This window comes from Oryzias latipes, chromosome 4 (assembly GCF_053564925.1).
Source record: "Oryzias latipes strain Hd-rR chromosome 4, Olatipes_Hd-rR_3.1".
Taxonomy (NCBI): domain Eukaryota; kingdom Metazoa; phylum Chordata; class Actinopteri; order Beloniformes; family Adrianichthyidae; genus Oryzias; species Oryzias latipes.
This window is the reverse complement of record NC_136240.1, coordinates 12,644,985-12,669,736: the sequence shown is the minus strand read 5'-3', so window position 1 is coordinate 12,669,736 and position 24,752 is coordinate 12,644,985. Positions and strand designations below refer to the sequence as shown.

The 24,752-nt window shown below is 38.7% G+C and overlaps 2 protein-coding genes across 5 annotated transcripts; both read right to left on the bottom strand.

Annotated features, from left to right (window-relative positions):
* Positions 1 to 521: 521 nt before the first annotated feature.
* cluap1 (clusterin associated protein 1) lies at positions 522 to 6,356 on the bottom strand. The gene is made up of 13 exons (XM_004067742.5): positions 6,204 to 6,356; positions 5,851 to 5,928; positions 5,613 to 5,724; positions 5,364 to 5,448; positions 5,101 to 5,277; positions 4,182 to 4,277; positions 3,884 to 3,967; positions 3,631 to 3,764; positions 3,377 to 3,518; positions 3,026 to 3,098; positions 2,830 to 2,940; positions 1,729 to 1,778; positions 522 to 983 (listed from the first exon to the last, which is right to left on the bottom strand). Exons 2-13 carry the CDS (start codon positions 5,870 to 5,872, stop codon positions 807 to 809), a joined length of 1,263 nt encoding a protein of 420 aa, XP_004067790.1. The 5' UTR covers positions 5,873 to 5,928; positions 6,204 to 6,356; the 3' UTR covers positions 522 to 806.
* Positions 6,357 to 8,464: 2,108 nt separating this feature from the next.
* On the bottom strand, positions 8,465 to 22,974 carry slc5a5 (solute carrier family 5 member 5). Of its 4 annotated transcripts, none has more exons than XM_011473897.4 (18): positions 22,852 to 22,974; positions 22,230 to 22,302; positions 21,112 to 21,528; positions 19,509 to 19,574; positions 19,287 to 19,338; positions 18,578 to 18,645; positions 18,295 to 18,449; positions 18,000 to 18,140; positions 14,423 to 14,552; positions 14,103 to 14,191; positions 12,762 to 12,874; positions 12,453 to 12,523; positions 11,928 to 12,014; positions 11,168 to 11,370; positions 10,951 to 11,048; positions 9,479 to 9,564; positions 9,301 to 9,393; positions 8,465 to 9,176 (listed from the first exon to the last, which is right to left on the bottom strand). In XM_011473897.4, exons 3-18 carry the CDS (start codon positions 21,475 to 21,477, stop codon positions 9,108 to 9,110), a joined length of 1,887 nt encoding a protein of 628 aa, XP_011472199.1. In that variant the 5' UTR covers positions 21,478 to 21,528; positions 22,230 to 22,302; positions 22,852 to 22,974; the 3' UTR covers positions 8,465 to 9,107. The 4 variants fall into 4 exon arrangements, with proteins under 4 accessions (XP_011472199.1, XP_011472198.1, XP_020557972.1 ...); XM_011473896.4 differs by having other exon boundaries at positions 9,301 to 9,396; positions 22,852 to 22,973; XM_020702313.3 differs by having other exon boundaries at positions 9,301 to 9,396; positions 22,264 to 22,302; positions 22,852 to 22,969.
* Between the last annotated feature and the right edge of the window lie 1,778 nt (positions 22,975 to 24,752).

Sequence of the window (24,752 nt, the reverse complement as noted above, 5' to 3'; positions counted from 1 at the left end):
ACTAAATCTCAATTATTTTTTTTAAATACATTTTTGCTAAATAAATTACTTTTTCAAAAAGTTTTAAAACGTCCTTTATTTTACAAAATAAAATTGTTTTAAAAAAAATTGTAATGTTATGTCAAACATTGTTTTACACACTCATTCTGTACTTTTATTTATTCTTACTGGCATTTCATTTTATGTCATTCTTTATTTATAAGTTTGCATTAATGTACAATGTATATTGATATCTTTGGACTTTACCTGATATTTACAATAAGCATCTGGGGAAAAAAAAAACTTGCACTCATTCATGTTTTGTAATTGCGTTTATACTTATCGGTAATAAATTTGTAAAAAAAAAAAAACTGTATTCACACTGATTTAAGTCAAAACGTTTTGGAAATATTAATAATTAAGTCTTTCTGTGTCTATTGTAGTGGGCACAAAACAAAAAAATAGACAATGTCTATAATAAGTACAACAAATAATTAGATAAAGGCTTTTTACTTTTCCATCATAAAAGGAAACATCAACCATTTCTTTATTTTTTTATGTATTAAAAGGCTTTAAAATAATTTAAGAATTACAAACAGACAACAAAACTACTATGCAGTTAGGGATTTTGATAGTTCATACAGTCAAAAACAAGAGCTACATCATAAAGTGAAGAGAAAATAGTCTCAAATCCGTTGAGGCTATTTTCACTCCACATATATGCTGTAAATAACAATGTTTATACGTTTGAGATAAGCTGATATCATGGTCCAACTTAAAATACAAGTTAGAAACAGACAAATTATAGAATTTGGTGAGCTCTTTTCTTAAAAGTCATTATCACTTTCATCCAGCAGAGCAGGCCTCACTGCTCCAATTGAAGGACGGTTGTTTCTAGACATGGGACCTTCGAAACTATCATCCTCCAAATCCTTGCTCTCCTCCTCTCTTTCCTCATCTTCCTCATCATCGTCGTCGTCCACATCGATTTCACTGTCATCAGTCTAGATTAACAGGGATAAAGTCATGAGCAATAGTCTGTTCTGAGCAGTCAAATCTAACAGGAGAAACTCGACGGGTTCTGCACACAGGCTGTAGAATCACATGGGAATCTATGCTTTGATTATTTAGCTAAACACATAACCAGGTCAAATGTTTCCACTACTTTAGACAGGACACACTAGCCTTTTAGCGTGAACAGAAAACTCAAGTCATTTAAAGGAAAAATCCACCTTTAGCTCAAAAGTGAGAAGTGTTGGTGCAGCTCGTTCTGATGATACTCTGATGTTTTATGGAAAAAATGCGACAGCACCTTTTCTCTTATTCAAGCTCTTGTCTGCAAAGCATGTTCAATGAATATTACTGACATTTTTAACTTCTGTAAGTAGTATAAATATTTCCCAACATTTACTTTGAGGATTGATTTTTCCTTCAAATACACAAGGAGCTGGAAAAAAAACATAAAGTGGGCGTTTGTCTTGCACAAACCTTTCCTTTCGGGTGTTTTTTGAACTGAGGGACTGATGTTTTGGACACTGGTAAAAATACCTTATGAGATATGAGTAAACATTAATGAAAAAAGACTAAGTGGTGAGGTCAGCAGAAAACACAGGATAACTGGACATCAGGTAAAGTTGAATTACCATCAAAAGTTGCAAAAGGCAAAAAGCGATAAATCCTTTGAATGTTGGAAGTCTCAGCCCATGGAATGAATATGAAGGAAGCAATGTGAGTAAGAACATCACTAACCTCATCGCTGTCACCACCCTGCATGTTACCAATAAAAAGTCCTCCTCTCCCTTGTTGGAAAAGAAAAAAAAAGCATTTTTGAGAACCAGAGTTTCATGGATTTTCTGGATTTTTTTTTTTACGTTTTAGCTTTAAATTTTGGGATTAAATAACTTTAAGACAAGGTCCAAATTCCCTCACTACTCCATAGCATCCATATAGTGTGGGACTGGATTTTAAAAACAGTTCGGACATCATCCTCATGTGTTTCTTTTAAACGGCAAATGTGACATCATCAATTTCCAGAAATTCTTCTTTACAAATACTATTTATGAATCCACTGGGTTCTGCTAAAAAAGACTTGAATGATTTATAAAAAATGAATTTGAATATGTTTTTTCACATGAAAAAAAACATTCAAATGCAATGCATTGTGGTCTACATTTGCCAATCTAGTGAGCATTGATGCACACTAGTTTTTTGCAGAGACTTCCAAAGGGCACTGAATTTTGGAATTGTTTTCGGACAGCTCACAAAATGGTGATTTATCGCACTCTTTAGTGCAATAAATAGTGAGTAGTGAAGGAATTCAGACACAACTTAAAAGTGAACTGATAATGGTAAAGATGGTCAAAACTATCTCTAAACACATTCTGTGTAAAGCACAGAGGAACACTTTAAACAGAGATTTTTTTAATGCTTAAAATAATAGAGAAAATTTCCTTTCTGCTCACAGTTCTAAGGTCTCTTTATATATGTCATCATCTTAGTTTTCATAAAGTTTTTTTCTGCAATTGAAAGGCTCCACTTCTCCTGCTTCAAAGCTCAATTACGCTTAAGCTCAATCAAAGGTTAAAACTATAAAATATAAGGCAATAGAGTGCGAATGGCTTTGTTATTAACAGACAACCTGTACTCTTTTGGTGGTTGGTGTATACTTTTTGCACTGTGGGAGCTGGGATCATGGGGTACAGTCTCTTTGACATTTAGCAGTTCAACCAAGTTTTAGAATCCAAGTTTTCCTTTGAGAAAACCTAAATGAACGCTTTTTTCTCCTTTTTTAAGGTTGGTTTACTATGTACACGTTGAGAGATTATGTTCTTCTTCAAGCTGTCTGCTTACCAGTCATGAGGCCGTTTCTCATGGGCCGCGGCTTTGAAGGCCGAGATTCTTCAAGGTCGCTGTCGGAACCTTCATCCTCAATGACGCCCAAGTCAGAGTCTTCATTTGTCACTTCAGAAGAAATAATCAAGAAACTGCTTTGAGCTAAAGATATTTGGGACATGGGACTTTGCTTAAAGTGTGTGTTTGATCTCACAGGAGCCCCTCATCAGGTCAAGTTTCTCCTCTCTCAGTTTGTGCTGCATTATCCTCAGAGTGTTTTCAGCTTCCTACAAAAGAGGCGACACAGACCATGGAAAGTGAAGCACTTTTAATCATTTTCTGCAGAAAAAAACAGATCCTTCTGCACTCAAAGAACAGTTATCTTTTGCTTTTATTATCTTTGTCTAAAAAAGTAATGGAAGAAAAAAATATATTCTGGTTTTCTAGCATTAAAGAGACAGTGTCACATTTGACTGAGGCAAACATATTTGAAATGTTTATTATTAATCAAAAACTCAATTTAAAAGAAACTAATGAGAAGCCCTCAGTGCTTCTATATCCGTACCTCAAACCTTTCCTTTTCTAGTCTGTGGTGTTCCTCCAGCTGAGACTCCAGAAAGCTGAGGTTTCGGAATTTCTTCTCGTAAAGGTCATATTGCTTCTTCAGCTCCTCTTCTATCTTCTCATATTCATCCATGAATGCTGGCCTGAAGGAGAAAAGGAAGAACAATTATCCTTCTATAAAACAGGCTGCATTTGGTAAATAAAAGAATCTGTCATTTCTCTTCTAGTATCTGTGCTCTTCATCACACCGCAGACCTGACACTCTGCAGGGTCTGGAGCCTCTTTTGATGCCTCTCCAGATCCTGTTTCTTCCTTTCTATCTTGGCATCTAAACTGGCTTCATCAGACACAACATTGTTCAACATGTCTTTTGTTTTAGCCACATTTTCCTAGAAAACAGAAGAAAAAAAACTGAAAAAGTGAACACAGCTGATGAAATGCTTTTGTTTTAAATAGTGTAAGCGGACGAGGAAAAAGAAAATTTGTTTCAGAAAATACGTCCACTAACCAAAACGTCCTTGGTGGCAGCTCTCAGGGCCTTTTCGGTTTCATTTATGTCGAGGGGTCGCGCGATGGCGACAGTTCTCCTTTCCTGTGAGAAAGAAGCACAAATGATCTTAATCGTTACTGGTGTTGATATATTTGTCAGAAAGAAGGATTGCAATTGTTTTTGAAAGCTGTTTATGAAAACAAAGACACATCATGCCATCATCAAATATTTGTGTTACATGGCTTCTTTAAGTAACATAGGCAACAATAACAGACAAGTGAATGATATTAAAAAACACATATTGTGCTTTTCTCACCCTTAAGTCCACCTCTTTTCCTAGTAAATCATACAGAGAAGCTCCCGTGGTTGTGACCTCAGATGCCAGCTGACGTGCTGCTTTAAGATCTGAAATCTAAAGCAAAATCAAAAATGAGATTCTATGATTAACAGAATGAGGACAAAATGTAAACACTGCCTGCTACAAAACAAATTAAATAAAAATCGATGACACCAATATGATTGAAACTGATTCAGACAGACATAAGAAACCAAAAGTAAGAACCTTTCACATCACTGCATCAACTAAAACCAAAATTGAAACCAAGAACTTTCATGGATGTCAGGTTTAATTTCTGATGCATTTATTAAGTTAGTGTTAAAGGGGCGGAGCTACAGGGGAAAGGGGGGCAGCCTCCCCCCAGCAAAAAGCTTTGCCCCACGCTTGCTCTCCCCAAATCTTTTGTTGTCATTATCGACGATTAAGAACTTATCAATACAAGTTTCTTTAGGCATTGGAAAAGCAATTTTTAAATGAAATAAAAACAATAATATTAATAAAACTGTTAGAAAGATTGATCCTTTCATTTGTATTGGCCTTCCACTGTGGTGATTTGCCAGCTTTCCAAGTTTTCTGCCCACCTCCCACCACCCATTTCTAATGTCCTAGCCCCGCCCCTGTAGTGTTGCGTCAATAAACTTTCACTGTCATCTCGTCCCATGACTTTCAAGGATCAATAATAATAGCTTTGAATCAAAGAAATTTAAATTATTAGACACTAAAAATGCCCAGACACCAGAAATGTGTGTGGATTTCAACAGAACACCTTCTCGCATTACTAAATGATCCAAACCTAATCCACGGTGGGTTTAAACTGCACACTTACATGATAATTGTGGTTTCTAAAGAGGAAGTAAAACAAATGTAGTTTTAAATCTAAAAAAAAAAATGAATTCACCCGTGAGCCAATGTCCGATCTGAACTTGTTGTCATCCTCTGCTCGGTCTTCCAGTGCCATCTCCTTCGTTTTCATTGCACTGTGGAGAACTGAGGAGATCTTCAGCATTTCCTTGACTGCGTAGCCATCTGCCTGATAGAGGCGCTTGGTGTTAAGCTTGATGTGAGCCTTTGCAGCCTACAACACAATGAAAGGATGGATAGCAGCAGCCATCAAGAGTGGGTAATCCAGTTCTCAGCCTAGACTGGGAGAAATGGTGTTACCATAAACTGAGCTACAGTCTTTATAAAGAAAATCCTGTCTGCTTCTGTGTCCACGTCTGTGGGGATTTCATTGTGAGGTTCATATCTGATGAGAGAAAGGAAGAGAACAAGAAAATAAAAAAGACTAAATCAATGCAAAGACACTAAAGTGCCAATTCAGTCCACTCATGATAGTTGAGAGGCAGGTTAACCGTTTGAAGGTGTATTTCAACCTGGTTCCGATCCATTCTGAAAGTTCATCATGCCTACCTCTTCACGAGCCAAATCAGGATTTCGGCCACGAGAGGAAAGTTAGGCGTTCTGAAATTCTCCGTGGATATCCGGCGCGGGTAGCCTAAAGCCGTCAGCGTTTCGATGAAATCTGTCAGACATTATAATCAACTTCACTTATAGTATAAAAAAATAAAAAATAAAAAAAACTTCACTTATAGTTCAGAGACGGCAGTTATATATATGAAATGTTAAGATGACACAAAGCAAAGCTTACTTCTTAAGTCTCTGAAGGACATTTTTGGGTTTAAAAAAAAGAAGATCCGTGTTGTCCTTTTGCCTTGTTTGTTTGTACCTAAAATATTATGTTAAAAAAAACAATCAACAAGTATAGGTTTAATATGAGAATAATATCAAGGACCGAAATGTTAATACAACGTTAAAATGCAGTCTAACATGCGGTGTTAGAAACTGTGTTTTTGTTTAGAATATAGTCATCTGACCTGTCCAAACATCGATCATCATCTAGCTAGCGATTAGCATAACTGTGATTCCGCAGTCTGAGCGTCAGCTAAAAGCTAACTATCAACAATCAGTGGCTACTTGTTGTAAGTTAACTCGCAATCTTACCTTTTAAATTTCCAGTTAGGTAAATCTGAACGGACCTACGGCGAACCGTTATCCTCAATTTGACCGTCTCTGCCTCTAAAACCGTCTCTACGGAAACAAAATTTGGACTACGGAGAGCCAAAGGGACCAAAACACTGGTTAAGCGATATTGAAAGGCAAAGTTGAGGACGTTGGTTTCGCTCATAAAACTTTGAGAAGTCGTCACTACTGATGCCATACAGAGAATTTTCTAAAAAATAAATATTGTTTTCTGGTGGTCCCACATATTAAAAAAGTGCTATATTTCTAATAGAGGGTTCATGTTTTGCCTGCAGCAATTGGATTGCAGGGTCAAAGTGGGAAGAAGACACAAACTACTATGAATGTGAATGGTTCAGAATAAATAATGTCTTATACGGCCCCTCATAACTATAGCCTAGTGAGTACTTCTCATTATTAATGACAAAACTCAACGCAGAAAGATGCTGAGATTCAGCAACTGATTCCAAATCCCCACATTCCGGGATGTTCATAAAGATCAGTGGAGTTTCTTTCGGGCACTGGTGATCAGCTTGGGGCCAACTATGAATTGTTGTTGTTGTTTTATTTTTTTCTCCAATTTTTTTAAAACATGAAAATGGGTTTTAGACTCCCATTTCCCTATTTTTAAATGGCTTTATGGAAAAATAAATTTAATAATTGTTAATAACATAAGGACACCAAATTGTTGTTCTGTTTGGTAACAATGAAAGAACAAAAACTGATATTGCAGAAACATTTTGGTCTTGGGTGAAATTCTTCTAAACTTTCCATTTATTCACAAACTTTGTCACTCACTCAATCCGCCCTGAGACAGGTCAGCGACCTGTTCAGACTGTAGCCAGGTTAAACGGTGGCAGCTTTGCGACCCCAAAAGGAATGCAGCGGGTTAACGAAAAGGATGGATGGATTAATTGATGGTTTTTACGAACTAGACACAAGACAATAGATTAAGAAAATACTACAAGGACAGTGCAATATGCACATCAACAATCAACGTTTACACTGCAGAGTTTTCCATTATCTGTGCAAAGAACAGAAGAAAATAAGGGCAGTTCCTTTAAAAGATTAAATGTTCTTGTAGCTTCATATTTTGCAAGTCTTTTATTGCATAGGGTAATGAATTGGATCATTCACACCAATGAACGTGGAATTTCCCCAAAAATAATAAGAAGTTCAATAACAAAAGTGACATTTTTGGATAAATAAATAAAAACGTTATTTAAATTTGTCCGCAGTTCAATAAACGTAAGGCAGACGATATGGTTGATGGCCACAAGAGGGCGACACTTCCCCCTTTTCGGCGTCGGCGTGAGTCTCTGGTCTGATTTCCTGACGCAGAGCATGATGGAGCAAACTGGCGAGCCCCCACACAACGACAGGCCGGCCGATAACGAGTCTTCCGCCCACGGGCTCCAAAGTAAACGGCTAAAAGAGCTGGAAAATGCCGCTCTGCAGACGACTTTAATAACGCAGATGGAGACCGAATCTGGGGCGGACGCCGGGAGCTGGTCGGAGCAGCACGCCGGGGAAGGTGAACAGTCGAACGGCCTGCCCTTGAACCAGCAGCGGGCCGCTCTGAAGCCCAGCGCGGACGCCGAGATGGAGGAAGGGGAGCCGGAGACCGACGTGTCCAAGGAGCGGCTCGAGCAAGAAAGGACGCTGACGGACCACTTAAACAAACGGCTGCTCGCCTCGTTTCTGGAAAAGTTAAACGAGAGGGATCTGGCGCTCCCCAGTGTCCAGCGGCTTGACTGCGCCGTGGCCGACGAGGACTCAAACAGGGCCGCGGAGGAGTGGTGAAGGGTCGGCCGGAGGAACAGTAGCTGCAGGCAGCGACGTGGAGGAGGCGGCCGAGCCGTTCAGGAAGCACAATATCTGCTAATTTTCTCATCGATTTTGATCTTCAAAGAGTTTTGACGACATTCTGTTTACTTCTGCTTAGTCAAACATCTGTGACTGGTTCATAAAATTCAATAAATGATCTTTATGTGATCTGAAATGCTTTTGAAGTCACTCCTTTCAGCAGCCATGATGGATGCAGTTCCAGGTCCACCAGCAGGTGTCAGTGTGGGGCAACTAAATAACTTTTTCTTCAGGATGGGGCAAACATGAGTAATTTCTTTCTTTTCCCCCACAAAAACTGTACAAATTCATGTGGGGAAAAACTGGTTGGATTTCTGTACATTCTGTCATACTCCTGGTTGGTAAATAAACAAAAGTTAAAAATGCTGCCAGAGAGCTGTTGTGGAATATAATTTATTCATCACTGTTGCAAAAGTTTGTCCCATGCCATTACAGAACATGACAATTGTTACAAAAAAATCCTCAAAAGTCACTTGAAATCATAAAAAACAAGTTAATGACCATATAGTTTATAATCAGGCTAAAAATAGGTTTCTTTCTAAAAAATGCTGCCAATTTTTGATGTCAATGTATTTTGAGTGACTTCCTTCCTGGGCGTCGATTCACTTGAGCCATTTCTAACTGCATGTCTAAACCTGTTGTGGTTGTACAAAGTTTCCTACGGCTTCACATTTCCTGCTGCAAAATAAAAAGCTCTGAGTTGCTTGACTTTTAAGATAAAAGTATGAAAGACTGGAAAAAAAAAACCTTCCGGCTCTTTAAACATGACCTTCTTCATCATCCAGGAGGAGGTACAATGCAGGGACAAACAGAATTTAAGGTATATATTTTACTTCATCAGATGTTAGAAAGATTTTTAAAGTGCATTGGAGGCTACGGAAGAGTTCTGTGAAAAAAGCAGTGACTGAAACCACTTAAATAAAAGCTCAGCTACAGCACAAGGCAGAAAGGCCCAAATGTTTCAATACCTCAGAAAATTAATGCCATTTAAGTTTATTTTGTGATATTCTTTAACTTTGCTCACAGGACATTGTCTTTGTGCAGGTTTATAAGAGACACCACCTGTAGATTCTCTGACCCCCTGTGACTCTGCAAGAAAGAGCACAGTTTTGCTTTTCAAACAAACTTTTCCAGCACATGACCCGATTCAGTTCCAATCTCTGAAAAATTGATCAATCTTTCACAATCATCGAAAAATGTGCTTTTTCTTTACCTGGTTATTGTACATTGGGCTGGAAGGTGCCTGCTCTGTTTCCCAGCATGCATTTTGTTGAAGGCAAGGTAAGGCTTTGGACATTGTTTCAGTCTTCTGACAAGAATAGAAAGCACACATATAGATAGAATGCCATTGCTCTTTGATGGTGTTACATCCACACTGATGAATTACTAACCCTGCGCTCAGATGGGATATTTTCTTTGTTTTTGTTCAGATCCCACCACAGCAAACCTTCTTTAATTAGACTCCTCTTGGTTGGCCCTGTGTGAACACAAAGAAACCATCAGTTGCTGTGGTTTTATAACATTGATAAAATAATGTGAGGCCATAAGCTTTAAGAGCAACACGATCATGTTCAATCACTATATGCCACGTACAGGTGCTGCAGGTGTTTGGGCTGTCCGGCCCGTTTAGGTCATGGACAGTTGCGGCCACATCTTAAGGGAAATGGAGGTGTGTTTTAAAGTTCCCTTGTGGCTGGTGTGAGCACCTTAAGAGATGTCATGACAATGGAATGATTGTTGAGAGTTTGGTATGTGAAGTATTTGTAGGAACTTGTAGGAAGGAATAATGTGAGTTGCATGCACTTATACTTTAGGGGTGATGCTGTCCTATGGTGTCCTGATGCCACATTCTAGTCATAAGTAAGGTGGCTTCTTACTGACCACATGCAAAAGCTGCACGCAGGATGTTCAGGTGATGTGTATATAAATAATCGTAGGATGCCTGCAGGACAGGGCTGGCCAACCCTGCTCCTCAAAAGCCACAATCCTGCCTGCTTTCCAGCTCTCCATGACCAACTTTCCGCTGATTAGCTGACTCAAGTGATTCCAATGTTCAGGTAGTCAGAATTTAGGATTCCAGGGAGAGCTGGAAATCAGGCAGGATGTCCACACAAACTATGTTCTGATTGTCGTACGCACTGATGCTGAGAAAAATAATTAAATCAATAAATAATATTAAATGTAAATTGATCTGAAACAGTAACAGAGCAGCACCAATATACATGTACTTAACGTTTTTAGTCTGAAGAAATAGGTAAAAGACGTTGTGCTGATTTGTTTTCTAAATGATGGATTGTTCACCCATGATCTCATAAAGTGCAGCTGTTTTCCTGCATTACCTGCTGTCTTTATGTCAGATACTGACACCAACTAAACGACAGGCAGACAAAGAATACATTTATGGAAGATAAAGACACGTCATCAAAATAACTACAATAGTTCATAAAGAATGACATTATTAGCATGAGCTTAGGAATCTAAAGGCACGCTCCTGGTGTTGCGCAATCCAGGCTGCGCTTGCAGCTCTCCGCTGCCCAGTTTACAGCCTGAGCCCACTACCCCTCCCCTTTCCTTCTTGTGTGTGACAGGAGACAGGAGCAGCTGCAGGGATGGCAGTTCACAGTTACAGGCTGTTACAAACTCTGTCATATAACAGATAATAGGGAAACCAGCAGTGTCGCAGATTTTTTCCAAGCACTGAGCTGCTGTCACCACCGCCCCCCGTTAAATTTGCACCCCCCCAATTGCCCATATTACCTTTGCCTAAAACCGCCACTACTGCGTGCCCCCTATTTGAAAAGCACTGCATTATAGTGACATTTAGCAATTACTAAAAATCGAGATGTTTACTTTTTTTTTTTACCTGTTGCATAGCTTATTATTAAACCAACAATTATAACTGAACTGGTGGCCATGGCTCCAAAGTAGAGGTAAGATATGGAGTAGAAGTTCTTAATGCCCCTGGGTTTGTAAAAAGGAAAAAAATAAACAACAGGTTAAGTTTTTATGACTGCTTTTGATTTTTTTTATGTACACTTAGGTTTGCTTCAAGATTTTATTAGAAAATTAACGTCACTGACCCTTCCTCTTTGGGATGAAGTGCAGTGGAGATGGAGAGCTGGTCTTGGTTGGAAATGCTGCTCAGGGTGATGTTACTGGGCTCACAGCCTCCAGAGAAGCTTGGAAGGACACCCATTGTTTCCTCAGTAGGTGGGTAAAGAGTTGAACCCACAGCCAGCCACAATGAAACGCAGAATCCCACCGCTATCCCAGAGAACGCTCCCTGCAGGAATGATCAAGACTTGTTCAGCAATCTGAGTCCCAATCCCTGACTAAATGTTCATTGGTGCAACAAGCTCCAGCCTGCTCTTTGCATAAGAAACAAAGCTGACTGTCTGTTCTCTTCACAAGGTTGCATTTATTGAATTGAATTCAGCATATTTTTAAGAATGTGTTAAATATTTAAAACAAACCAAAACAATATATCAAGAAGAACCTGCACAAATATGTGACAAATAATAGCATTTAATAATAATAATAGCATTTGGTGGAAGTGAAAACAAAAGGCTTATCTCATCAGTCAAAATGAAAAACTAATAATAACTGAAACTTTAATTTAAAAACTGTTTGTATGACAAACAAAACAATACTTGGTCATTCTTGCTTTGCATGTTTTCGTTTATTTTAATCTATTCTCGCCCCCTCCAAAATGAGGGACCCTAAAGATTTGTCAGGAGAATGAAGAGAAAATCTAAATAGAAACTTAGTTTGTTTGTTACTTTAGTACTGTGCTTTTTCCCCTGACAGTAAAATACTAGTAATTATACAAAATGTTCCCACCAGCTTGTTAGAAGCCGGGACAAACATTCCCAGGATGAATACACCCAGGACTGGACCACTGACTACACCCATGACAGTAAAGGAGCCCTGAAAAGAGAGAAAACAAACAGTGCTTTATGCAATCAACTATATATTTGCCAACATGAAAACATACTGTGATGTAATTTAGTTTAGACTGATTATCATATGTGCAAAAACCAAGAAAAAAGCATGGCTGTTTTTAAATAGTAAATTTCACACTTCAACTGTTCAAACTTTAGCATAAAAACACGTTTTTATTTGTTTAAAGTGTATCTTGTAAATTATAATGAGTGAAAATATCTAGTCCATTGATTGTACAGTTTTCTTTTCAATTACACCAACTACTTAAAAAATATATATATATATTTTACATGTTCCACTTATCAGAAAACTATCCAGGATGTACCCCACCTTCAGCTGACAGTGGGTGTGATAGGCTCCAGCAACTTTATGAAAGGGAGTAGGGGTTTTAGAAAACAGATGGACTCTGATAAGATATCATACCTGCAGAACCCCCCAGTCCAAAAAAGAACAGAGAGACGCCACGGTGATGCAGCCAGCTCCATATAGTAATGCTAGGAGAAAAATAGACAGAGGACGTTTTAAGTATAAGACCATTAGAGGGGATGGACATCACAACAGTAGGATTTGAAAAAGATGTGGAATAGAATTTAGTCCCAACACCACTTAGAAACCATTTAAAGCAGGCATCTATTTTACTAGTAAAATGCTTTACAATGTGGGGCCAGGTTGTCTTTATAGAAAAACAATAAAGCAATTTGAAACTTCAATATTAAATGAGAATCAACCTACACAGTCCTTTGGAAACAAGAACAAGTTTCCTCTGTGAGGTTTGGAGCAGATGCGGATGCAGCAGGTCCTCCATGGTCACTGCAGCCATGGCGTTTATGCTTGTGGAAGCTGTGCTGTGGGGAAGCAGACTTTGTCACCAATGGCTGGAGCAGCTGGAACTTGTTACACACAATTACACAAACGGATTCCTGTGTTGTACTCATTCATCTTCTAAGATGCTCTGAGTCCCCCAGACCAGGGGGACCTGAAACAGAATCCCCAATAGGGGACCTTTCTGTGTGGAGTTTGCATGTTCTCCCCGTGCATGTTTGAGTTTTCTGGACTCCGGCTTCCTCCCACTGTCCAAAAACATGCTTCATAGTGTAATGGGAGGCACCTGAGGGTGTCGCTGTGCCCATGGTGCAGAGGGTATAATAGTAAGTTGATGTGTGGTTGCCATGGTTTCCTGTGAGGGAACTGGTTAGCTCACAGAGCTGCTTCAATTGGCTTGAGGCTTAAGTGCGGTAAGAGTGTTTTTATCTTTACCTGTGGCTAATGTTTTAAGCAGTGGTTGATGTTTTTATTTTAATTTTATGACAGGTTCACGGCAGATCCTGTTTTACCGGGGGTTTTATGGACTGGGCGTGAGGTTTTGCGACGCACCAGGTATATACGCTCTTATCTATGACGGCAGAGGTATATTTTAAACAATGGTTAAAGCATTTTTATCTGAAATGTTTCAATATGGTGTGTCTTCTGTTTTTAGTGTTGGAGCACTGTGCCCTGGTGTCCTGTTTAAGTTTATGCTTTGTTCGTCCACTCCTCACAGGGCTCTCTCAGCATGATTGATTAATCAAGTGCAGGAGTGGACTACTTCTCTGAACTCTCTCTACTTCTCTGACTGAGTTTGCTGTGCCTCACAGTTATCTTGCATGTTTGGATTTTGTTATTGGTGTGCATTGATTGTGATTTTTGTTTTTTCTGCACGTTTGCTGTGGTGTTATCGGTACGGTGTCAGGCTGTTAAACTACAAATGATGGTGCCTCTGTATTAATAAAAACTTTAACCTGCTTCACGCTAATTATCCTTCTTTGCTCGGTGCAACAACAGGTTAATTGGTTACTCTAAATGGTCTCTAGGTGTGAATGTGAGTGTGCATGAGTGTGTGATATGCGGCCCTGTGACAGAATGGCGACCTGTCCAGGATGTCCCCTGCCCTCGCCCTCGAGTGGCAGGGATAGGCTCCGGCAGCCCCGTGACCCCGAAAGGGACAAAAACGGGCTTAGAGGATAAATGAATGAATGATAAAACTAATTTCACAAGACAGAGTACAGAATCTTTCCTTTGAAAAGCTTAACATACCTCAGAGTCCCGCTGTATGCACAGGCAAGGAAAAGCCCTGGAAATCCTGGATGATTTTGAAATATCTCCAGGACAAAGTATGGCATGTACTTCATCATTTACGTGACAAGAGAAAAACAAGTTTAATTTCTTGTAGGACTTAAACTTAACATAACATGTTCATTTAAAATAAAAGACTAAAAAAATGAAAGCGAAGCAGTGGTAATAAGACCATTCTTGTAATATCTATATTAAAAAAAAGCTATTCTGGCAATTTTCTTGCATCAGCGTTCAGAGTGAGAGTCATGTTTTTTTTCTTTTCAACAGAATAATATGATTACCAGATCAGGAGCCGAAATCTTCCCAGATTTCAGTGGGTCACAGTTGTTATAGTAAGCAAACATGACAATGCCGCAGGTCGCTGCACTGCTCACTATGAGACACAAACCAACCTGGTTCACAAGCAGGGCCCTGCAATCAAACCACACGTTACTGCAGAGTCACATTTGGTTTATTCCCTCCTGATGAGAACAGTAAACCAACAGATCTGTGAGGAAACTTCCTTCGTCTCAAACATAACCAAGAGGCTGATGTGAATTCGAACACTTTTTAATGTCTTAAACGATTGTTGTGGGCAGAACTCTTAATTCTTGCCACATATTTTTGGCAAGTTGTTAATCTCAGGTGTGCTAAGTGATGGTTGTGTGGAAGTTGTGCAAATTAAGTGGTCAAAAAGCAACAGAAAAATGCTGGACTGTTTAAAAGCAGAGTGTAGAACTTATCTGTGCCAGCAAGCAAAATTACACAGTTTGCAAAAGCACCTCAGCAAGGGCTGCACGGAGGTTTAGTGGTTAGCACACAGTGACAAGGCCCTGGTTCAAATCCTAGCTGGGACCTTTCTGTATGGACTTTGCATATTGTGCTCATGCATGCGTAGGTTTTCTCCGACTTCCTCCCACAGTCCAGAACGAGAATTCATCAGTAGATTCATGGTTCTCCAATGCCTTTAGATGTGCATGTGAGGGATTTTGTGGCATTGCGATGAACTGGCAACCTGTCCAGGGTGTACCCTGCCTTTGCTCAACAGTAGGTGGGAAAGCCTCTAGCTATCCCACAACCCCAAAAGTGATTCAGCAGGTTCAGAATATAGACGGATGAATGGATGCACCTCAACCCAGCCAGAAATGAAACAAGAAATTGAACAGTCAAAATTTAAAATGAATCCACAGTAAAGAAAAAAGGTAGATACATGACAGAACAGTTCAAAGCCAGAGGCAGGACCGGTGTAAGACGGTTTCTTGTAGGGCAGGGCGATTAATTGATTAATTCAAAATTGTTGTTTAAGACGATTTGCTTTTGGGAAAATGGAGATTTTATTTTCCCAGCTCTCTGCTTTCCTGCGCTTCCGTTTTCGCAAAGCAGAGATGTGAAAACAGCAGCAAGCAAAGAGGAGCTACTTCTGCAAGGCTGAGAATAAAAAGACAAATCGCGTTCCGCGTGATGCGCCCCTGACCCCCGTAACTTCTGCTAATTGCCTCTGTGTCCTGTTTTGGGTGCTAACGATCTATTCCGTGTGTCACCTACATGTAATCACGGACCGGTTTAAAGTCAGACTATATTTTCACAGAGCGGACTTTAAGACATGGCGAATAAATGCAACAATATTAATTCATAGAACATTTACAAAAACTGTATTTTATAAATATATTAACAGGCATGAATCCACTTTGTATGGAACTTTGTTATTAGCGCCTTTCTAACTTTACAGCGGTTACTATCAATGGAGAGAATCCAAAACACTACCAAGCTTTTAGGCTGTTTTTGTTATGATTTCATGTAAAAATGAATCAACTGGAGGCAAAATTAGGAAAAAAGTGCTTTTTCTGTGCAGACTACAGGTGACTGGCTGAAACTCCTCTTCTCATGGGTGCGTTTTTTCAGCAAGAAAACTAAAACAATTCATTTGTGATTGAAAATAAAACATTTAATAAAAAGTGTGAAAACACCAAAAGCAAAGAACCAAGATTAAAGAGATAAATAATAAGATAAAATTTGGATTTTTTGTTAAAGTAAAAGGAGGGAAAAAGAAATTGATTAAAACCGAAAATCAAATTTGGAATGAAAAAATTGTAGATTTTATTTTTTGGCTATATCACCCAGCTCTGTTGAGTTACGGTAATCCAGATGAGATGAAATGAAGTCATAGATTAGTGTCTCAAAGAGCTGCTGTGGTAGAAATGGCTTCACACTCACTTCCTTCATTAACTGAAAGACGCTGGACTGGCAACAAAAGTCAACATTTTTCTCCATTTTAAAACCCGCAAAAAGAAAATAATTTCTCCTACAAATACAGATAGATGTCCAGAAACATCTAAGACTTTTTAAGTGACTTCAAGCCTCAATACATGACCTACAATATGTCTTTGTTATGTCAAATTTGAAAAAGAAATGAAATAGGAAATAAGCAAACTTTTTTCATGAAAACATTTCTTGACATAAAAAAAATCTGATGTTACTTGACTTAACTGAATAACATTCCACCAGTTACTATAAGAACGTTACATCATTCTAACAAAAAACAATCAAACAAAAGATTAACACATTTTTTTCCATCCTGGAGGGCAAAAGCAGAAGGGGTTTAACATTGAATTAGCAGTCTCATGTATTTCACAATCAAATCTTATAATGACATCATTGTTTGAGGACATCTGGGTCACTGCACACATTTTTCACAGCAGGAATTGGTACAAAATTAAAATGAAGTGACATAACATGATGTGCAGAGTTCACATGGAACAGCAGGTGGGACTGTGAGTTTTCTCAGCCCCCAGCACAGCGGGAGCAAATCTCAGTTTTTGTAGTGTTTTGTAGAGGAAAACTTGCAGGGTGTTTGTTTTTTACATCCTCAAGCACCTTAAGTTTTCAAACCTTATCACAGGACCTGTTCAACTTCAGCAAAAAGGTCAGAACAGAAAGTGTTAATGTGCTGAGGATGTCAATATAAATGAAATCTGTGAGCGGCATTGTACAGCCTGCAGGCTCTACCTTCCCTCACGGCTCTCCCCTGACTCGCCTCTCTGGCTGAGCGGCGGCTACACACCCCTCACTCTACCCCTTTGCCTCAGCCATCCTGGTCAGGGCAGCACTTAACAAGTTTTTGTTGGTTTTAGCTCCATAGCAACCATTTTATTTTTTAGTCGCCAGGTGGTAACGATCAGGTCTAGGTATTTTTTAGAAGAATCAGCTGAAGTAATTTTTTGCATTTCCTTGGCAATAGAGGCAACACCCTGGACATCCTATCATATATCATATAGTTTTGTTCTACTTGATCCAACAATTTATGAATTAAATTTTCACAATACTCCGTCAAAAGATATTTAAGCAACAGGGAAACGCCACTTTTACGTGCTCAACACGCTAACGCCATTAAAAACAACTTATGGTTTTCAATTTTTTTTCCCAAGCAGGTTCCCAACGATGCTCGAGAAGTAATGAGAAGATAGAGGAAAATGCCTACGTGGACTTCCAATTTTAATTTTTTTTTTTTTACTTTAAATTTGTAGATAAGCCTTATTTTCATTAAATTTTCAAGATGTTGGCCTCTTCCAGAGGTCAAAGGTCACTTAAACTTAGGCTGTGGTTATAGACTTCAGCTGTGTGAAATTTCTACTGAAATTCTTCTGCTGTAATTTTTTTATATTCTAATTTTTTTTTTTTTGGGGGGGGGGGGGGGGGGGACATCATTCACCATGTCAAAAATTAATTTTCAGCAAGTTCAAGGTGCATACAAATGTTGGTGAGATTTTGAGACGGTGGTGTTTCTACTCAGAGGACCATTAAGAAAGAAGAACCGCAAAAACAGTGTTGTTCTTGCAGTCCAGGACCGCTGTGGGCCATAACAAGCAAGTTTCCACTCACAGTTGGGCATCCCGCTCCGTCCGGCAGGAGATGTACCGCTGGACTTGAGCTTGGTTGACCCCGTACATTGACAACCAAACCATCGCACCCCCGACAGTGAGGCTCCAGAAGGTGTAGCGCTTTCGTGGGTCAACATCAAAACTGGAAAAGAACAGCAAGAACTGTTTGCACAAAATGATTTAAAACGGCGTCCTTTAAACTTCTCCCACTGTTTCATTGAAAGTACAAAGATGGAAAAAAGAATCACTAAAACTTTTCAAAAATGAATACAATGATGTTTACGAAAAGTATTTACTCATTGAAATTTATACGTGATCCATTATTGGCAATCTCCAGAACTCGTGCAGGTCCACCAACCAGAATTGTGCCACGGATGTAAATTGCAACAAAACCCAACAACATCACCATGACCTGGAAGACGTCAGTCCAGATCACAGCCCTCATGCCACCCTTCACAGGGAGATGAGGAAAAAAGAGTTTAATGGAAAATCTCTTTTCATACTTTTAGAATGTCATTTTATTCCCACTAATCAGTCTAATAGGTCAAGGTGTCTTCATGGACATGTCAAAGTTCTTACCAGTGTGGTGTACAACGTGCAGATTATACCAGTGGAAAACAGAGACACCCACATGTTAAGCCCCGTGGCTGCAAAAGAAAGAGTTCAGAGTGAAGTGCTAATTTTTTTCTATTAAAAACAGAACAATGGTTCATTGCGAAACTCACAGACTGTACTTTCATGTTAAGCACCTCTGTTAATGAGCTTTTCTTGGGCTCAACGACATGTTCCAAAAACAACTTTTTTAGACCCATAATACCCTATATGATGCACATAGAGGTGAATAGTGTGACCTGCAGCAGGATTTTTTAAAACATTTTTTAGCTCTATTAATAACATTCTAAGTATCAAACATCAACTTATGGACAATATGGATTTGCTGACATGCCCAACAAAAATAATGTACTAAAGCAGATGTTTATAGTATAAAATAAAGAAGTCACATAGTAGAGCACGCACAAAATTATTTTTTCATCATTTATATTCAAATAAATTCACTTAAGACAAAATGTTTTCAGCGTTATATCATTTTGATTTGTTCAAATGACATACCAACAGCTGCATTTTAACAAAAGCCAGGATTTAATACACAGACGAGTTGCAAAAGTATTTAATAAATAAACAATGTAAAATATAAATATATTTTTTATATAAGAAAACTACAAATGGTACTTTAATTTTGATATTGCGCAAATCTTTCAATAAAGCAGTTCATTCTGCAGTTTCCTACCTTGGTTCAATATCAAAGCAGGTGCATAGATGACAATCCCTGTGTAAAGCAGCTGAGAACAAACAAGTGCAAACAAATTCACGTCCGGAAAATAGAAGAAAAACAAAACTAGGAAACAGAAAAAGACCTCTTTGCTCCAGAATCTTGTGCAAAACTTTTAGTTTTACCTTCAACTGCATTTTAATCTTTGACTCAGAAAGGAAAACAAAATCCCAGCCTCACCGTTGCTACCAGAAACTGGAAACTTCCCAGCAGCTGCATCCCTCTGCCAAATCTCATCTCCAGATACTGTGACAAGCAGATGGTTGGTGTCATAACATCATAGACTTTCTGAGCACATATCTCTCATCCCTCTTCACTTCCTTTTTTTTGCCCCACAGGTGGATTTTTTAATTACAGTCTTGTACAAACTGAAATCTTCATGTCTTTATGGGTTCATGGAGCAGGAATACAACATAAAGACAAACACACAGTTGTCAGCCTGGTTTAAAATACTGTATAAATTCCTTTAAGTCCAATATAAATTAAAAATAAAAACAACAGCAGTTTCAGTGGCATAATAGTCATTGAACTAGTTGGCAAAAATAGACCACAATACATTGCGTCAGGACATTATTTACCAAAAAAATGTATTTAAATGTATTTTTTTTGTAAACCATCAACGTTTTTATCTTCAGAAGACAGTGGACTCATAAATAATCATCGCAAAATGCTCATTTGAATTCGATTTTAACTTTGTGAAAGTGATGATGTCATATCCCCTGTTAAAAAAGAAAAGAAAAAAGTTGTAAGGTTGGTGTCCTAATTGCTTTTAAAATATACAGCATTCCATGGTACTATATAGTTTTTTAGTAGTTAGGGGATAGGGTGGGAATTAGGACACAACCTAAAATTCCAAAATCCAGTGCCTTAGAAATTTCCCAGAAGTCTCTGCTAAAGACCAGTTTGCATCAATGCTCATTAGATTGGCAAATATAGACCACAATGCATAATGCATATTAAACATTTTTTAAAGTGTTTAAATGTATGTTAATAAACCATCCATGGTTTTATCATTAGAACACAGCAGATTCATAAATAGTCGTCGTAAAATGCTTGTATTAATTAGATTTTCACTTTGTGAAATCGGTTATGTCATATTTGCAGTTTAAAAGAAAGAAAAAAAGAGCATTAAGCATTGGGTCTGAATTGGTTTTAAAATCCAGGGCACTTCATTGTTCCACACTTTATCCCTTTTTAGTAGTAAGGGAGTAGGGAGGGAACTCTGACATAGTCTCAGCCTTTAATTTAGCTTTTTACTTTGACCGTTTTTCATGTTGTGTGTTACCTAGCAGATAGCATAGATTCAAAATGTTGAGTGTTGTTCCTTTACTTTAGTTATCAGTTGATACACAGCCTATTTACATGTAATTTACCTTCACCTAACACTACAGAATTGTTTGAAATTCTTTGTTCCTCTTTGTAAAGTAATACATTCAGCAATTTGATCTTTCAAACCAAATGAAAGCAAAGAAATAAACTATTTTTCACATTAAAGTAAAATTATCTACGGGGTTAGCCCACACATTGTAAATTAAACTCATCACTTATAATATCATAAAAGGGCTTCATTTAATCAAAATAAATAGTAGGAAAGTTGGCAGTTTTAATTCATTTGTTTTTTACTTCACGAAGAGGAAATAGTTTGATTGTGGAAAAACACAAAAACACATTTTATTTTATTTTTCTTAACCTGAGGTAACTTCTACTCGATCTTCATAATGGAGTAAATTTATGAACGATTTATAAATTACTTAGGGCAACAAAGTGGAACCTCATTTGTGACCTGATTCGTGCTGGTGATGCCCAGGCGAAAGAAAACCGGCAGGAACAGGTAGGCTGTCAGCAGGGAGTTGATGGTTTGTCCCAGGCACATATAGAGGAATTTAAAACCGTAGCGTAAGCCTTCAGACGGAACACCCAGAACCTGGACCGCTGACATGAAGCTGGCACAAAGCGACAGTCCGACAGGCAAAGCAGGCATACTTTGACCTCCGGTGAAGAAATCCCTGGCGCTGGCATCAGCTGATTTCTTTTTCAGAGCCTGGAAAAGTCCTATAGCCATAGAAATCAGTAGCATTGCTACAAAAACAACGTAGTCCAAAAGGACAAAACCCTGACTAGTTGACTTATTGGAAGATTGATCCTCCATTGTTTGACTTTGATGTTCTCCGTCCTTGTGGTTTAGTTTGTGTGTTTAGATCTGTCAGAGAAAGCAACAGTTAGATGGCAATCAACTGAATGCTCTGAGCATTTGTAATATACCTTAAGACCCGCTCTGATGAAAATCGTGTTTTTAACATTTTCTTGTGGCATTTTCTCATGCAAAATACAAAAAATTATGATTAAAATTGAATTTCTGAGTATATCTTTATTTAAATGTGTTGTGAATCAGGAGCAGATGCAAAAAATTCAGTTTGAAAACGATCGTTTTTGGTATTTTGTAAATACAACGGGCCAGCTACAAACTCCCTGCTCCACTCCGTTCTGATTCATCCACTTGTAGACGACGAGATCCATGTACGTCTTCCTCGTCTGTGCTGACAAAAGGCTCAAAACTATATGACTCCAATATGACCCACTATTTTAGTTGCACCGGTGATGTTAGGTAAGGGGTGTGAGGGGCTAGCATGTAAACATAGAGCTCTCAGTTATGGATGACGGAAAGGGGGCCGAGTTGAACTGCTGCTTCTTTGCAAAAACTATGTCCAAGTGCAAAAAATAGATTAAAAGATGATCGGAGTGGATTTTTAACTAAGAAAAAACACCAACACAGACTTTTTTTGCTTTAAAATTCTCTGTCATTGTCAAAGATATACTTTGATTTTAAATATATTATATATTATATATTGAAAAATAAACTACTAGTAATATTTATACTATTAGTAGGAGAAAATAACACACATTTGACTGGCAAGCAGTCCAGGGTGCCCCTTGCCTTTGCCTTGAAGTATACAGGGACAGGTGCCACCAAACCCTGCACAGATCAAAACAGAAACAGGGCATGGATGGATGGATGGATGGATGAACGAAAGAACACGATATTGTAAATCTAATTAATCTGGTTCCAAAAAAATCTAAAAGACAATAAGAAACGACATTTATAGTTTAGATGTCAGAGATTACAACAAATATAATGTATTTTTTAATATTCATATCCTCAGTAAAACAACCAAAGCGTATTCCAAGTTTAGATGCATGTTTTGCATTTCACTTTAAAGTTAAGGACAAGAAGAAAATGCTATAAAGGTTGAGAGTCTGCCTTTTAGGAAAAACTGGTTAAGAGAACATACCCTTTCTTTTTTTAAAACAAAGGCTGGTTAGAGTTTGTTTATGACATCAACATATGTTGTGTTTTTTTTAAAGCTATGTATGAAATAAAAAAAAAATGATCTAATGCACCGAGTCTTCTTTTTACACCAATATGTTTTTTTAATTGCTTTTGTAATTGCCTTAGTTTCAGATTAGCCCCAAATTCAGCCTTAAGACGACAAATGAAAAGCTTTAAACATCTAGTCAAACTTACCGCAGCTTCACAGGTTACTTCAGGTCCTTCCAGTTGGAGAAAGAATGCGCTGACAAACCTCTTCAGTCCCCAACAGATGCTTCACATCCATACACCCTCTCCGTTGCACGTGTGTCTTTGTGACGCCACAGCACATTATAATAAATTCCTTGCAGCCTGGCTCTTAGGTGTGGAAGCTGAAAGGGTTGGTGTAAATGTACAATGGGACTCTGCAGAAAGTAGATAAGCAGAAGAAGTGGGGCAGCAGCAACCTGCAGCAGAATAGAACAGCCGGTTTACACAACACAAGATACTGTATAGCACTGAGATAACGTACTAAAGTAAAAGCAGATTTGTAGTTTATTGACCTGTATTTGCTTTTAAAAGAAAGATAGCGAGCTGTGCCAGTAAAACCTCAGCTATATTTAGTCTTTGATGGTGGACCTCGCAGAAAGAAAACACTTGAATTACCAAACGTTTTTGCTCACCTGCCTTGACTCACATATGAACTAAAGTGCCATCCCATTCCTAACCCATTGAGTTCAATATGATGCAGATCCTTCCATTGCAGCTACTACAGCTTCAACTCTTCTGGGAAGGCTGTCCACACGGTTGAAAAGTGTGTTCATTGGAATTTTTGACCAGTCTTCCAAAAGTTGGTGGAGAAGGCCTGGCTCTCAGTCTCAGCTCTAATTCATCCCAAAGGTGTTATCAGGTCTGTCAGGTTCAGGTCAGGGCTCTGCAGGCCAGTCAAGTTCATCCATACCAGACTCTGTCATCCATGTCTTTATGGACTTTGCTTTGTGCACAGGTGCATAGTAATGTTGGCGCGGAGAGACAACTTTTCCCACAAGGTTGGGATCACAGAATTGTCCAAAATGTTTTGGTACCCTGAAGCATTCAGAGTTCCTTTGACCGGCACTAAAGGGCCAAGCCCAAGTCCTGAAGAACAACCCCACACAATAATTCCTCCTCCACCAAATTTCACACACAGCACAATTCGGTCCGGAATGTACCATTCTCCTGGCCACCTCCAAACCCAGACTCATCCATCGGACATTATCTATACATGCAAGTTGCATTATTATTCCAAAAACTTACTGGTACACATATCACACACACAACATTCATACGTTCCATTTTCATGACAACCTTTGAGGTGGCCGCACAAGTCTCGGGGGAAGAGTATGACACACCTGCACACCAATTGAGATGCGGCCGCTCCTCTCTACGACCTTCAACGGGGTTCCGGACAACCCAGAACCTTCAGCAACCAAACAGGTCAATGCCTTATACAGTTGCATGTGACCAAGCAGGGATGTCAAACTCCAGGCCTTAAGGGGCCGGTGTCCTACATGTTTTCCAACCAACCTGCCATTGAAGCTCGTTACTGGCTGAATACAGCTGATCCAGGTAATCAGCAGCAGATAAGGCATGATCCAGGAAGAAAATCCAGAAGGAGTCCAGCCCTTGAGGCTCCAGCTGGATTTCAAATCTGTTGAAAAACAGATTTAGGTCGCATGCAGTACAATGATGAACAGATCATAATAGAATGCATATTAAAAAAAATCTATTTTTTTAAATTTTGGAGACAAAAAACACTTGTGCTGGATCCACATGCAGCGCACAGGAGGCAACAAGCTGATGAAGTTTATTCACATAAACACAGAAAATGAAAAGCACTGTGGGTCCTGGAAGTCCTAATGAAAGCTGGCTTTAATATGAAGCACACAAAAAACAGCAGTGGTGGTTGTAGAGCAGGTTGTACCAAGGCAGAAACATGAGCACAGTTTAAAAAAAGGTGGTTGAGTAAAAACTGCAACAGGAAACTGCTGCTAAAAAGTGAAACCACAGAATTCAACTAGCTCTTTTTTCTTGTCTCTGATGAATTGATATATTCTAATTATTGCAATAAAATGCTG